The sequence below is a fragment of the Hypanus sabinus genome, chromosome 11 (assembly GCF_030144855.1).
Source record: "Hypanus sabinus isolate sHypSab1 chromosome 11, sHypSab1.hap1, whole genome shotgun sequence".
Lineage (NCBI taxonomy): Eukaryota > Metazoa > Chordata > Chondrichthyes > Myliobatiformes > Dasyatidae > Hypanus > Hypanus sabinus.
This window is the reverse complement of record NC_082716.1, coordinates 45,217,888-45,232,147: the sequence shown is the minus strand read 5'-3', so window position 1 is coordinate 45,232,147 and position 14,260 is coordinate 45,217,888. Positions and strand designations below refer to the sequence as shown.

Sequence of the window (14,260 nt, the reverse complement as noted above, 5' to 3'; positions counted from 1 at the left end):
TAATAGCAATGGCACTGACTACTGCACCTTGACACTCATGTTTCTCTGGTACATGGCTAGTGTCCTCCACAGAAAAGACTATTACATTCATCTGCCATTTCTTTGTTCCCCATTACAACCACATCAGCATCATTTTTCAGTGGTCCAATATCAACTCTCACCTCCCTTTTACTCTTTATAAACTGAAAAAACTTTTGGTATCCTGCTTTATATTATTGCTTAGTCTGTCCTTATATTTCATCTATTCACTTACAGCTTTCTTAGTTGCCTTTTGTTGGATTTTAAAAGCCTCCAAATCATCCCACTTCCCACTCACTTTTGCTACCTTATATGCCCTTTTCTTGACTTTTATGCAGTCCTTAACTTCCTTTGTCAGCTACAGTTGCCTATGCCTGCCATTTCAGAACCGCTTCCTCCGTGGGTCATAACTATCCTACGTCTTGTGAATCATTACTGAAACTTCGGCTATCTCTGCTCTGCCATCAGTATCTGCCTCCAATGCACCTAGACAAGCTCCTCTCTCATGCCTCTGTAATTCCCTTTATTCCATTGTGATACTGATACATGTGACTTATACTTCTCCCTCCCAAACTGCTGTATGCATTCAATGATATAATGATCACTGCCTCCTAAGGGTTTATTTACATTAAGCTCTCTAATAAGATCTGAGTTAGTGCACAACACCCAAGCTAAGATGGCCTTTCCCCGAGTAGGCTCAAGCACAAGCTACTCTAAAAAGCCATCTTGTAGGTATTCAACAAATTCCTTCTCTTGTGAGCTGACACCAATTTGACTTCTCCCATACCCTTGCATATTGAAGTCCCCCATTACAATCGTGTCATTACCCCTATTACATACCTTTTCCAGCTCCCTTTGCAGTCTCAGCCATACATCCTGGCTATTACTTGGAGGCCTGTATATGATTCCCACAATGGGTTTTTGACCCTTGCAATTTCTTAACTCTACCCACAAAGATTCAACATTCTCTGACCCTATGGTTCTTCTTTCTAGAGATATCACTCTGTCTATTACCTACAGAGCCACACCACTGCCTTTGCCTTCCTGCCTCTTTTCAATACAAAGTACATCCTTTGATGTTAAGCTCCAACTATGGCTTCTTTCAGCCACGACTCAGTGGTGCCCACAAAGCCATACTGACCAGTCTCTAATTGCGTCACAGGTTCATCCACCTTAGTCTGAATGCTTTGCACATTTAAATACAGCTCCTTCAGTCCTACACCCTTTTGAACTTTGTCTCTGTGGTACAATTTAACTCTTTGCTTTATCTGCATTTGTACCCAATCATTGGCTTGACTTTCCTTACATTCATGTTACACCCATCATCTACCTGTAAACCTGATGGCTCATCCTCAGCTCTATCATCCTGGTTCCCATACCCCTGCCATATTAGTTTAAGCCACTCCCAACAGCTCTAGTAAATCTGTACACAAGAATATTGGCCCCATTCGGTTCAAGTACACCCTGTCCCTTTTGTAAAGGTCACACCTACCCCAGAAGAGTTCCCAATTATCCAGAAATCTGAATCCCTAACCCCTGCTCCAATTCTTGAGCCACACATTTATCTGCCACTTAATTCTATTCCAGCCCTCACTGCTGCATGACACAGGCAGCAATCCCAAGATTACTAACCTTGAGGTCCTGCTTCTCAGCTTCTTTCCTAACTCCCTATATTCTATTTTCCAAGACCTCCTCCCTTTTTCTTCCTACATCATTGGTACCAATATGTACCATGACTTCTGGCTGCTCACCCTCCCTTTTCAGGACATTGTGGATGTGTCCAGAAACATATGGGCCCTGGCACCTGGGAAGTAAACTACTACCCATGTTTCCTTTTTGCATCCACAGAATCGCCTATCTGTCCCCCTGACTAGAGAGTCCCTTATTACTGCTGCCATCCTCTTCAGTTCCGTACTCTTCAGAACACAGAGCCATTCTCAATGCCATAGGCATATCCATTGTTGATTCCCCCAGATAGGTTGTTCCCCCGTAACAGTACTCAAAACGGAGTACATATCATTGAAGGGGATAGGAGGACGGCCTGCTCTAGGCGGGTTTCTAGCTGTGCCATATTCTTTCCATTTCTTGATTTTTGACTTAACTGTACTTCAGAGGATATTCAGTGATGTGGAAATTTTCTTGTATCCATCTCCTGACTTGTGATTATTTTAAATAATCTTTTCACAGAGTTGCTTAATGTTCTTTTGTCTCATGGTGTAGTTTTTGCCAGGATACTGACTCACCAGCATTTGGATCTTCCAGATATAGGTGTATTTTTACTACAGTTAATTGAAACACCTTGAATGCACACAGGTGATCTCCATTTAGCTAATTATGTGACTTCTAAAACCAATTGGCTGCAGTAATGATGATTTAGTGTGTCATATAAAAGAAGGGGGGGGGCAGGTGAATACTGATGCAATGAATTATTTTGCATTTTATATTTTTAATTAGTGTAGTGTAGTGTAATGTATATGGATTTCAGCAAGGCACTTGATAAGGTACACCATGCAAGGCTTATTGAGAAAGTAAGGAGGCATGGGATCCAAGGGGAAATTGCTTTGTGGATCCAGAACAGGCTTGCCCACAGAAGGCAAAGAGTGGTTGTAGATGGGTCATATTCTGCATGGAAGTCGGTGACCAGTGGTGTGCCTCAGGGATCTGTCCTGGGACCCCTACTCTTCGTGATTTTTATAAATGATCTGGATGAGGAAGTGGAGGGATGGGTTAATAAATTTGCTGATGAGGATAGGTGTTGTGGATAGTGTGGAGGGCTGTCAGAGATTACAGCAGGACATTGATAGGATGCAAAACTGGGCTGAGGAGTTCAACCCAGATAAGTGTGAGGTGATTCATTTTGGTATGTCAAATATGATAACAGAATATAGTATTAATGGTAAGACTCTTGGCAGTGTGGAGGATCAGAGGGATCTTGGGGTCAGAGTGCTGCGCAGGTTGACTCTGTGGTTAAGAAAGCATATGGTGCATTGGCCTTCATCAATTGTGGGATAGTTTAGGAGCCAAGAGATAATGCTGTAGCTATACAGGACCCTGGTTAAAACCCATCTGGGAGTACTGTGCTCAGTTCTGGTCGCCTCACTATAGGAAGGATGTGGAAACCATAAAGACAGTATAGAGGAGATTTACAAAGATGTAGCCTGGATTGGGGAGCATGCCTTATGAGAATAGGTTGAGTGAACTTGGCCCTTTTTCCTTGGAGCGACGGGAGGATGAAAGGTGACCTGATAGAGGTGTATAAGATGATGAGAGGCATTGTTTGTGTACACAGTCAGAGGCTTTTTCCCAGGGCTGAAGTGGCTAGCACAAGAGGGCACAGTTTTAAGGTGCTGGGGAGTATGTACAAAGGAGATGTCAGGGGTAAGTTTTTTTACATAGAGAGTGGTGAGTGCATGGAATAGGCTGCTGGCGATGGAGGCAGATACCATAGGGTCTTTTAAGAGACTCTTGGACAGGTATATGGAACTCAGAAAAATAGAAGTCTATGGGTAACCCTAGGTAACTTCTCAGGTAAGGACATGTTCAGCACAGCTTGTGGGCTGAAGGGCCTGTATTGTGCTGTAGGTTTTCTACATTTCTAATTAACTTAGATCACTCTGTAGAAGTCTGTTTTCACTTTGACATGAAAGAGTCTTTTCTGGTTGATCTATGTAAAAACACATTAAATCCACTGTTTCAATGTTGTAAAACAATAAAACATGAATACTTCTGGGGGGTGGGGGGAATACTCTTTATAGACACTTTATGTACTAAATTATCAAAATTGAAACAATCGTTTCTAACAGCCAATGAAATTTTTTTGGCAAATACTTCAAAATTATAACAACTTGTATTATACTGAAGTTGCTTCTGCAATTAAATATTCAAATAAATATTTCTCCATTGTTTAGCTGCAAATTACAGATATTTGTGTCTTGATTTGTTTCTGATCTTACATTATCATTCATTTTGTGTATAACTTATTTATATAGTCCTATATTTTTATTTTATAAACTTTTCTTTAAAACATTAAAGAAAATAGATAATCGTGAATTTATGAGCATTTTGTTTAGCTGATTATCTTCTCTTCTGCTTTAAGTTTACACCCATTTCATACTCAACATATAAAATCAGTATTTAAACAGTTACTTTCCTTTGGTTTTCAATCATTCCGTATTGAATATTCAACTGTTGCCAGAGTTAGCTTCCAACAACATCCTGAACTAAGCAAGTGAAGTGAGTTGAATGTGCAGCACTTGTTTATAAGTGGAATTAACCTGTTGCATGAGGACATTAACCTCTGGCCCTCATTTTCCATCCTAGCATTACTTTAGCCAACTACTGACATTTTGTTCCAGCATGCCCTGCTTCCTCTGGCATCTGCATTCGCTTCAGGTCAATAAACCCTGACGTCTGGCTGTCTTCTCTTTCTTGCTCTGTTGCATATTTCCTGGAAAAACTGCACCAACTTGATTTACTATTCCATTTTTCCCCCACATTGAGGTGTCCCAACCACTTTATAAAAATAGGATTTCTACAGGCTTCGCCTTCACCTTTGACTGCAAAGGCCAATAACTTAGCTTGATCTGCAGTGTTAAAAATGTACAATATATTAAGACTAGCAATCTAAGCAGCTATTCCTGAACTAGTACTTGGATCCACAACAAATATATTGAGCACACACAAGAACTAGGAAAGTATAATTTTTCCTATCTTCTCTACCGCAATGTCTAATCCTTCCATTTTCCCTGCTCTCCTCTCCTCACCCCCAGTTTCCCCTCTAATCCCTTTGTAATTTGCAGATGATCTGAAGATAGATGGTGGAGCAGGTACATAGTGTTGAGGAAGCAGGGGATCAGCAGAAGGGCTTAAGACAGATTAGAAGAATGGGCAAATTAGTTGTAGATGGAATATCGTGTAGGGAACTGTAAAGTCACGCACTTTGGTAGAAGGAATAAATATTTTCTAAATGGGGAGAAAATTCAAAAATCCGAGGTGCAATGGGACTGGGGAGTCCTTGTACAGGATTCCCTAAAGATTAACTTGCTAGTTGAGTTGGTGGTAAGGAAGGCAAATGCAATGCTAGTATTAATTTTGAGAGGACTAGAATATAAAAGCAAGGATGTAATGCTGAGGCTATACATGGCATTGGTAAGACTGCACTTAGAATATTGTGAGCAGTTTTGGGCCCCTTATCTAAGAAAAGATGTGCTTGCGTTGGAGAGGCTCCAGAGGAGGAATGAAAGGACTAATGCATGAGGAGTGTTTGATGGTTTTGGATCTATACTTGCTGGAGTTTAGAAGGAGGTGGGGGGTTTCACTGAAACCTATCAAATATTGAAAGGCCTAAATAGAGTGAATGTGGACAGGATGTTCCCTCTAGCGGGCAAGTGCAGGACCAGAGGGCACAGACTCAGAAGAGGAAATTTAGAACAGGGAGAAGGAAGAACTTCTTTAGCCAGAGGGTGGTGAATCTATGGAATTCACTACCATAGATGACTTTGGAGCTCAAGAATATATTTAATGTGAAAGTTAATAGGTTCTTAATTAGTTAGGAGATCAAAGGGATGGAGTGAAGGCAGGAGAATGAGGTTGAAAGGGATAATAAGTCAGCCATGATGGAATGGTGGAGCAGACTCTGTGGGCTGAATTACCTAATTCTGCTCCCTATGTCTTATTACATCCCACGTGCTATATTACCTACAGTCTTCACACAGCTGTTATTTCTAGTCACAACACAGCACAGACACATTTTTTAAAAAAGATTTACTGCATCAATTTTTAGGCATAGATATATATAATCCTCCCATGAGTGCCCAACACAATCGGTGATACTGAACATGGAGCGCAGAGCTTTTAGAAGAACAAAAATAATCAGGTCATCAAACCTCTTTCCTGTTATATATTGTCAGCTCCCCACTTTACTATTCCCAAAGGCTTCTCAGTATCTCATAAGTTAACAAAGAAGGCCTTGTCAAGGGTACAACTTTGTTCTTCAGAACAATTAGATTGATAATGTTAATAATATTAAGGTAGAACAAATATCAAGCTGAGCAAACATCCATTTGGCCAATAGGAAAACAAATAAAAGAAAAATGCTTTATTACTGCATAGAACATCTACTCTACAGCTGTATCTGACAAAAGCTGCAATAAATGGACACTATTGTGTGAGAAGCAACAAACTTTTGGTAAGATCCAATCACCAAAAAAAAGCAGACTCATTGATAATACACAGCTAAAGCCTGTTAAAGTGCACTTCTCAAGGCAAACATCTCTTATTGCACTAGCTTTTTAATAAATATATTCACCTGGCTGTAATGCATCATTACAGCAAGTGTGTGGATTTCCAGAACTGAGGGTTCAAGTTTCAAAACTACATTACCTATGATGGTACTTCTAAGCTTGATTGCACATAAATATACCGATTGAAAAAACATCATTGGTTCATTATCAGAAAAAGTTGTTTTAAATGATCCATCTAACAAAAGACAATGCAAGCTATTATTCTGTAATCAAGCATTAACACAGAACCTAACACCATATACGAACTGATGTAATTTCAATATTTGTTGTTCAGTATTAAACAATGCTGAGGAAGTAATCATATTCAAGTAGCTATGTAACAGCTGCAAAATGAAGCCATTTTTGATGTTTTATGGACGTTAAAAATAACTGAAAACGAGCACTTTAAAAAATTAAAATCTACTTGACATTTGAACTTTGTACTTAAGAAATAATATGCAGATCTCTACCTAAATTGTGCTAATTTGCCCATTGGTGCCTATTGCAGTTGGGATCAACATTGTTTCTCAAGTCACATTATAGTACAGTTGTTGGGTGCTATAAGTGAGACACAGCAACAGCTTCCTGATCTGTTTCTCATGTCATGTAAGTCTGAGATAAATTATGTTTTTATTGTGTGAAGATTGGCTAGAATGCAGAAACTAGGGTCTGAATGCAAGATTTCCTCCTTGAGGATCTGAAAGATGCAATCTGAATAATATACCTCAGCTATCAATGGGAATGTTAGATTTATAATTATCTACTAAGTTTTCTGAAATCCGTATCTATTGCATTGGGCCTCCACACTGACTGTTCTGTATAGAAAATCCTTGTTTTTTTTTGGCAGCCACAAACAGAAATACTGAGCACAACAGAAAATCAAGCAATGTTAATAATGTAAAAAAAAATCACATTTAGGATTAAATATTAAATAAATAGCCACCAGAGTTTGCTCATTCTTAATATGCGTCATTATCATTGACGGCATACACAATTTCTTCGGAAAGTTTACATTAGAACTGTAACCAAAATCTCAGTCTCCCACATTTGAGTGAGAACAAACTGACCTCCTCTTTTAACCAAAGCTCACCATTCTAGGAATCATCCAGGTAAAACTCCTCTGCACTCTTTTTAATGCACCTACATCCTTCCTCTAGATGCAAAAAGTCCTGTATACAATACTCCAACTGTGCCCCAATCAACACTTTTTAAAGCAGCAACCTGAAGCTCCGATTCAGTGCCTTTGCTTAGGAAGGTAAATATTCCTAATGTCTTTGTCGTTAACCTATTCACCTGTCTTTCCACTTTCAAAAAACTGAACTAGCACCCAAGTTCTCTCTGTACATCAATGCTCTTAAGGTCCCTGCCAGTAACTGTATATTACTCCCATATACTGTGTTACACTTGATGTCCTAAAATGCATTACCTCACACTTATTTAAATTAAATTCCATCTTCCATTATTCCCATTAACTTTCCAATCTGTATCCTTAGGCAAGTTCCTTTCCAATCTATGACTTCACCAACTTCCATGTCACTGGTTACAAACTTCCAGTCAGAAAAACAACCGTATACTTCCTATTACTGGATTTCAATGGTAACCAAACCAAATGGATATACAGTGGACACACACAAAATTCTGGAGGAACTAAACAGGCCAAGTAACACCTATAGAAAAGAGTACAGTCAACATTTGGAGCCTAGATCCTTCATCTGGACTGGAGAAAAAAAGATCCAATCCTGAAGAAGAGTCTTGCCCCCTTCAAGTGAGTTTTGTTGGTCGACCTCTCCTGCGGACAGTAACAACGGTGTTGAATTTCCTCCATTTGTACACCATCTACTTGGTTCTGGATTGGTGGAGCCCAAACTCTTCAGAAATGGTTTTGTATCCTTTTCCAGTCTTGATAAGCATCAACAACCTCTTTTCTGAAGTCCTCACTGATCACAGCATGGCACACTTCCAAAAATGTGTGATGAAGATCAGACTTTGATAGTGAAGATTTAAAGTAGGCTTATGTTCTTTAAATAGGGCAGGGCCTCCTACGCTCAACCTGAATGTCATCCCATTGATTGAAACATCTGACTGTAATTTCCCCTTTAAATGAACTGATAATCTTAAGAGTTTACATACTTTTTCCAAGAAATACATGTAATAATGTATCATTTTTCTCAATAAATAAATGAACACTTATAATGTTTATGTGTTATTTATTTAATTGGGTTCTCTTTATCTAGTTTTAGGACTTATGTGAAGATCTGATCACATTTTGGGTCATATTTATGCAGAAATAGAGTAACTTCTAAAGGGTTCACAAACTTTCTAGCACCACTGTATTCTTTGGCAATCATCTACATTATCCACAAACCATCAATCTTTGTAATGTCTGTAAATTTACTAACCCACCCTTCCATATTTTCATCTAAGTCATTTATATATACCAACAGCAGAGGAACAAGTACAGATCCCTGCTGAACACCACGAGACACAGACCTCCAACAAGAATACATCCCATCAAACACTATTATCTTCTGTTGGCAGGCTAATTCTGAATCCAAATGGCCAAGTCACTGTGGATCCCACGCGACAGAATGTTCTTTGAGTAAGATGGAAGAAATTAAAGGGACAATTTTGCTGTGTGTATACAGCAGGTTTCCAAATAGTCTGATGGAGATTGTATGCCAAATACATAGGCAGCTTTCTGAGAAATGCAACAAAAATTGATATGGTTAGGACTGTAAATAGGAGAATAATGAGTTAAGCCTTCAGGGAATAAAGTTTCTTCTCAAGCTGCTAGATCACTACATGTTATGCAGGGTATGATGGATGGCTTGGCATAAGGTAAGTTTTATGGCATATGCTCAGAAAGTTAGCGCAAACTTGCTCAATGAACTCTGACAATGTATCAACTGGACAGTGCGTATACACATATCATTCTTGAAGTAATAATGTCTTAAAGAGACATATAGGTACAGTCAAGGAGAACAAATTTGGGAGAAATCAGAAATTTTATGAAGTTCCAAGTCTAATCTGTTGCTTTCAGTTGTCTGCAGAGTAAGTTGAACCTTTCATAAGCAAGGCATCAGTCACTTATTTATAGTAGGTCTTGCCAATTAAATAATAAAAAAGCAAAACAGTACAGATTCTGGGAATGTGAAATATGATACGAAATACAGAGTAAGTCAGGTAATTGTGAAAAGAGAAATAGACTTCTGATGAAATATCATTGGTCTGAAACAGTAACAATAGTTTTCTCTCCACAAATATTATCTGATTTACTGAGTGTTTCCAGCACTTAACATCACAGACTGACTGATTCTGATGCAACATGAGTGATAGTGGTTAACTGTAAATCTTGCTGCAGGAAGCAATGTAAAGCATCCATTAGGAACTGTAGCTTCATATGAATTGCTAGTAGGTGAGTGTATTTGGCATATGGGCTCCATCAGACTGTTTGGGAGTCTACTGCACTCACAGCAAAATTATCCCTTTAATTTGTACCACCTTACTGAAAGAATTTCATGGGATCCACAGTGACTTGGCCTTTTGGATTCAGAATTAGCTTGATCACAGATTGGCTGATTAATTTGATTGAGTTCTTTGATGAGGTGACAAGGGTAATTGATAAAGTTAAAACTGTAGATGTTGTGTACATGGATTTTAGTAAGGAATTTGACAAGGTCCCCCATGGGAGGTTCATCCAGAAGATTAAGATGCATGAGGTCCATGGCAAATTAGTCATTGGGATTCTGAACTGGCTTGCCTATAGAAGACACAAGGTAATGGTCGAAGGGACTTGTTATAGCTGGAGGTCTGTGATTAGTGATGCTCCACAGGAATTTGCATTAGGTCCTCTGCTGTATAACAATGACCTTGATGAAACTGTAGACAGGAGGTTAAGTAAGTTTGCAGATGATACGAAGATTGATGATGTTGTAGATAGTGTAGAAGACTGGCAAAGATGCAGATGGAATTTAACCGAAACAAATGTAAAAAGTGTTTCACCTTGGTAGGTCAAATTTAAAGAGACAGTACATTGTTAAGGGCAAGACCATAACAGTGTTAAGGAACAAAGGGATCTTGGGGTCCAAGTTCATAACTCCTTGAAAGTGGCCACACAGATTGTTAGGGTGGTTAAGAAGGCTTATGGTATGCTTGCCTTTATTAGTTGCGGCAATGAGTTCAAAAATCAGGAAGTTATGTTGCAGTTTTATAAAACTCTAGTTAAGCTGCATCTGGAGTATGTAAACATTTCTGGATGTTGAAGCTTTGGAGAGGGTGTAAAGAGGTTTACCAGGATGCAGTCTGGATTAGAAGACATGACCAAAACAAGAGTTTGGACAAACTTGGGTTGTTTTCTCTGGAGCAGTGGAGACTGAGGGAAGATCTGACGGAGGTCTTAAGATTATGAGAGGCATAGATAGAGTAGACAGAGAGCATCTTTTCCCCAGGGTTGAAATGTCTAATACCAGAGGTTTTTATACACAGAGTAGTGGGTGCCTCGAATGTGCTGCCTGGGGTGGTGATAGAGGCAGATACATTAGGGAGTTCTAAGAGATATTTAGATAGGCACATGAATGTGAGGGAAATGGAAAGATATGGGCATTGCATAGAAAGAAGAGATGAGCTTAGTTGGCATTTGATTACTAATTTAATTGGTACAGCACAACATCGTGGGCCGAAAGGCCTGTTCCTCTGCTGTAAAGTTCTATGTGAGCTGCACCTACACTGAAATACTCTACTAGGAGGATAAGGATAGTTGTGAGGATGGGCCAAACTATGCTGACTAAAAGCTGGTATCTCTAAAGGTTTAGAAAGTTAAGCCTCAGGAACTCTTGGCCTTCTATGCCTGAGAATTATCCAACTCTCTGATACATAGCAAGGCTGATCATTGAGCCCTGTGACATAGCAATGTTTTCTTTATAATTAAAATATTTTGCAAGCTAACAAAGATTAAGGCCTACTTGTTGCTTGGTACCTTTTCTACTCTGCTGGATACCAATGTGAGGACTTTGCTTGATGAACCCTCCACATTTTGAAAAATAAATGTGGGCAGAGCATTGATGGCAAGTCTAGGAAATGAGCTAGATCCAGAATCATTCTGTCTGATGAAAAAAGCAAGTTAATGGGAACACCTTATCAGGAGCTTGAGAAGATTTGGTATGTCTCCAAAGACTCCAGTAAATTTAAATCGATGTACCGTGGAGAGCTTTCTGACTGGTTGCATCACCATCTAGTATGAAGGGGCTACTGGACAGGATCAGAAAAAGCTGCAGACACAGCCCGCTCCACCAAGAGCACTAACCTGTCCAGCACAGAGAACATCTTACAAAGGTGATAACTTAAAAAGGACTCCTCTCACCCAGGATGTGCTCTCTTCTTATTACTACCATCGGCGATGAGGTACAGGAGCCTGAAGACACCACACAATTGGCCTCTTCCATTAGATTTCTGAATGAACAATGATCCAACCCATGAACATCATCTCACCATTTTTGTCCTCTCCTTGCACAACTTATTTAATTTTTTAAATATATTTCTTATTGCAATTTATTGTATTTTCATTTATTGCACCACACTGCTGTCCCAAAACAACAAATTTCATGACATGTCAGTGATATTAAGCCTGATTCTGTCTTTGTCGGCGGGTGGCACAGTGACATAAGCGCTAAACTATGGAACAGCCGTTCCCAGGTTCGAATCCAGTCGGGCCGTTCCCGAGTACGCTTTCCATCTGTGCCAGGTTGAATGTTGAGCTCGCAACTCGACCTCGTAAAATAAAGAAAAATACTGAAAAATGTCTGTGAGGAGTGGCGCACCACATAGTCTTACATTCCGCGCCTTGTAAGGCACGAAAAGGCCCGATGCTGGCCTCTCAGGCCTGAGTCGATGTCATCATCATCATCATCATGTCTTCTGAGTTTTCATAATTATTTATTTCTTTTACCAATATCTTCTAGTCACAGTGAAAGTGAAGGACAATCATGGGAAAACAAGTGCATTACCTGAAACTTCTTGTTCAATGCCCTATTCACTAGTACTTACTATCCTTTATGTTGCTATAATGTGAAGAACAAACTGAAGGTGAAAGATGTGATGTGATGAGATTTGACTGTGGTACTACTGAGAGACTGAAGTTAGTGATTGGAAACAAAACTGAGATGTTTATAATCAGAATGCAGGTACAAAAAGAGGTTTAGTTCTTATATACTCTTACCTCTCGTTCTTCCTCTTGTTCTTTTCGAATCTGTTCTTGACGCACCTGCTCTGCTATTTCTCTTTCTTGTGCTTCTCTCTAAAGAACATAAATTGAGTTGAACATGAACTTAAATAAAAGTTGAAGACCATTTTAGTTCACTAATTTATTCCTAATTTAATAGTTTAAAAACGTACAGGAGATGCTTAATGACATTGATATAATGGATGTGCAAATACCTCCTGTACAAAAAATAAAAGGTGGAATTTTGTGGAAAACAGTGAGCTAATGCTAGCCATGAGCTTTCACTTACCATTTGTTTTCACTCTCTGTTGAGAGCACTTTAAATAAAGCTTGTACTAACTCCAGAAAGGACATCGAGCAGTGGCAAGTTTTCCTTCCATACGTATATTGGAAAGATATCTGAATGTTGTTAACATTCAAAAACATTTCAAAGGCAAATAAGTTGCTAAAACTGTTGACATATAAATTAAAATGTGGGAAAACTGCCATTTATGAAGACATTATGGTCAGATTTTGGGGGCAATGCCAGCAATTCCACACTGAATACAAAGACAGGTCTCAAAATATAAAAAACCTGTATAAATATTGAAATAAAATGTAACTTGTAAGTAAACCCAAGTATGAATGTTTACTTAATGCCTTGTACCCACTCTTCTCCTTTGAATCAGTATAAGAATCTCTGTGCCAGAGTCGTGCTGGAGAATTGCTGTCATTATGGTGATCCATCATGGGATTTAATAAGGTGCCCACTGGCAAAATTACCAATGAAGAGCTGCAGGACTTCAGTTTTCAAACAAGTTTATTTGAAAAAACTGATGGTAATTCACCACAACATACTTTGTGCCTCTTAACCTCACCAGTCTTTTAAGATTTCTCAAATATCACAAAGTTTCCATCAAAGTTGAGGAACAATTTCAAGTTCGATTTGTTTTAATGTTCAAATTATGTACTTCTTAAGATGTAGCAAAATATCTCAGCTTGGCATGATAGGTAATGATAGGAATCTCAAAGATTTTAAGGCTAGCAGGAAGGAAATTAAGAATGAAATTAGGAGAGCCAGAAGGGGCCATGAGAAAGCCTTGGCGGACAGGATTAAGGAAAACCCCAAGGCATTCTACAAGTGTGTGAAGAGCAAGAGGATAAGACATGAGAGAATAGGACCAATCAAGTGTTACAGTGGAAGAGTGTGCATGGAACTGGAGTAAATAGTGGAGGTACTTAATGAATACTTTGCTTCAGTATTCACTATGGAAAAGGAACTTGGCGATTGTAGGGATGACGTGCAGTGGACTGAAAAGCTTGAGCATGTAAATATTAAGGAAGAGGATATGCTGGAGCTTTCGGAAAGCATTAATTGGATAAGTCACCGGGACCAGTCGGGACGTACCCCAGGCGACTGTGGGAAGTGAGGGAGGAGATTGCTGAGCCTCTGGCGATGATCTTTGCATCATCAATGAGCACGGGAGAGGTTCCAGATGTTTGGAGGGGTACGGATGTTGTTCCCTTATTCAAGAAAGGGAGTAGGGATAGCCCAGGAAATTATATGCCAGTGAGTCTTACTTCAGTGGTTGGTAAATTGATGGAGAAGATCCTGAGAGGCAGGATTTATGAACATGTGGAGAGGCATAATATGATTAGGAATAGTCAGCATGGCTTTAAAAGGCAAGTCGTGTCTATGAGCCTGATTGAATTTTTTGAGGATGTGACTAAACACATTGATGAAGGTAGAGCCGGAGATATAGTG

General features: G+C 39.3%; 1 protein-coding gene across 1 annotated transcript in view; it reads right to left on the bottom strand.

The window, feature by feature from the left end:
* Nucleotides 1-14,260, bottom strand: part of faf1 (Fas (TNFRSF6) associated factor 1) — a 339,764-nt gene that overhangs the window by 28,683 nt on the left and 296,821 nt on the right. Inside the window, exon 17 of the mRNA XM_059984260.1 lies at nucleotides 12,514-12,591. Within this exon, the coding sequence (XP_059840243.1) occupies nucleotides 12,514-12,591 (78 nt within the window). The remainder of the gene's footprint in view (nucleotides 1-12,513; nucleotides 12,592-14,260) is intronic.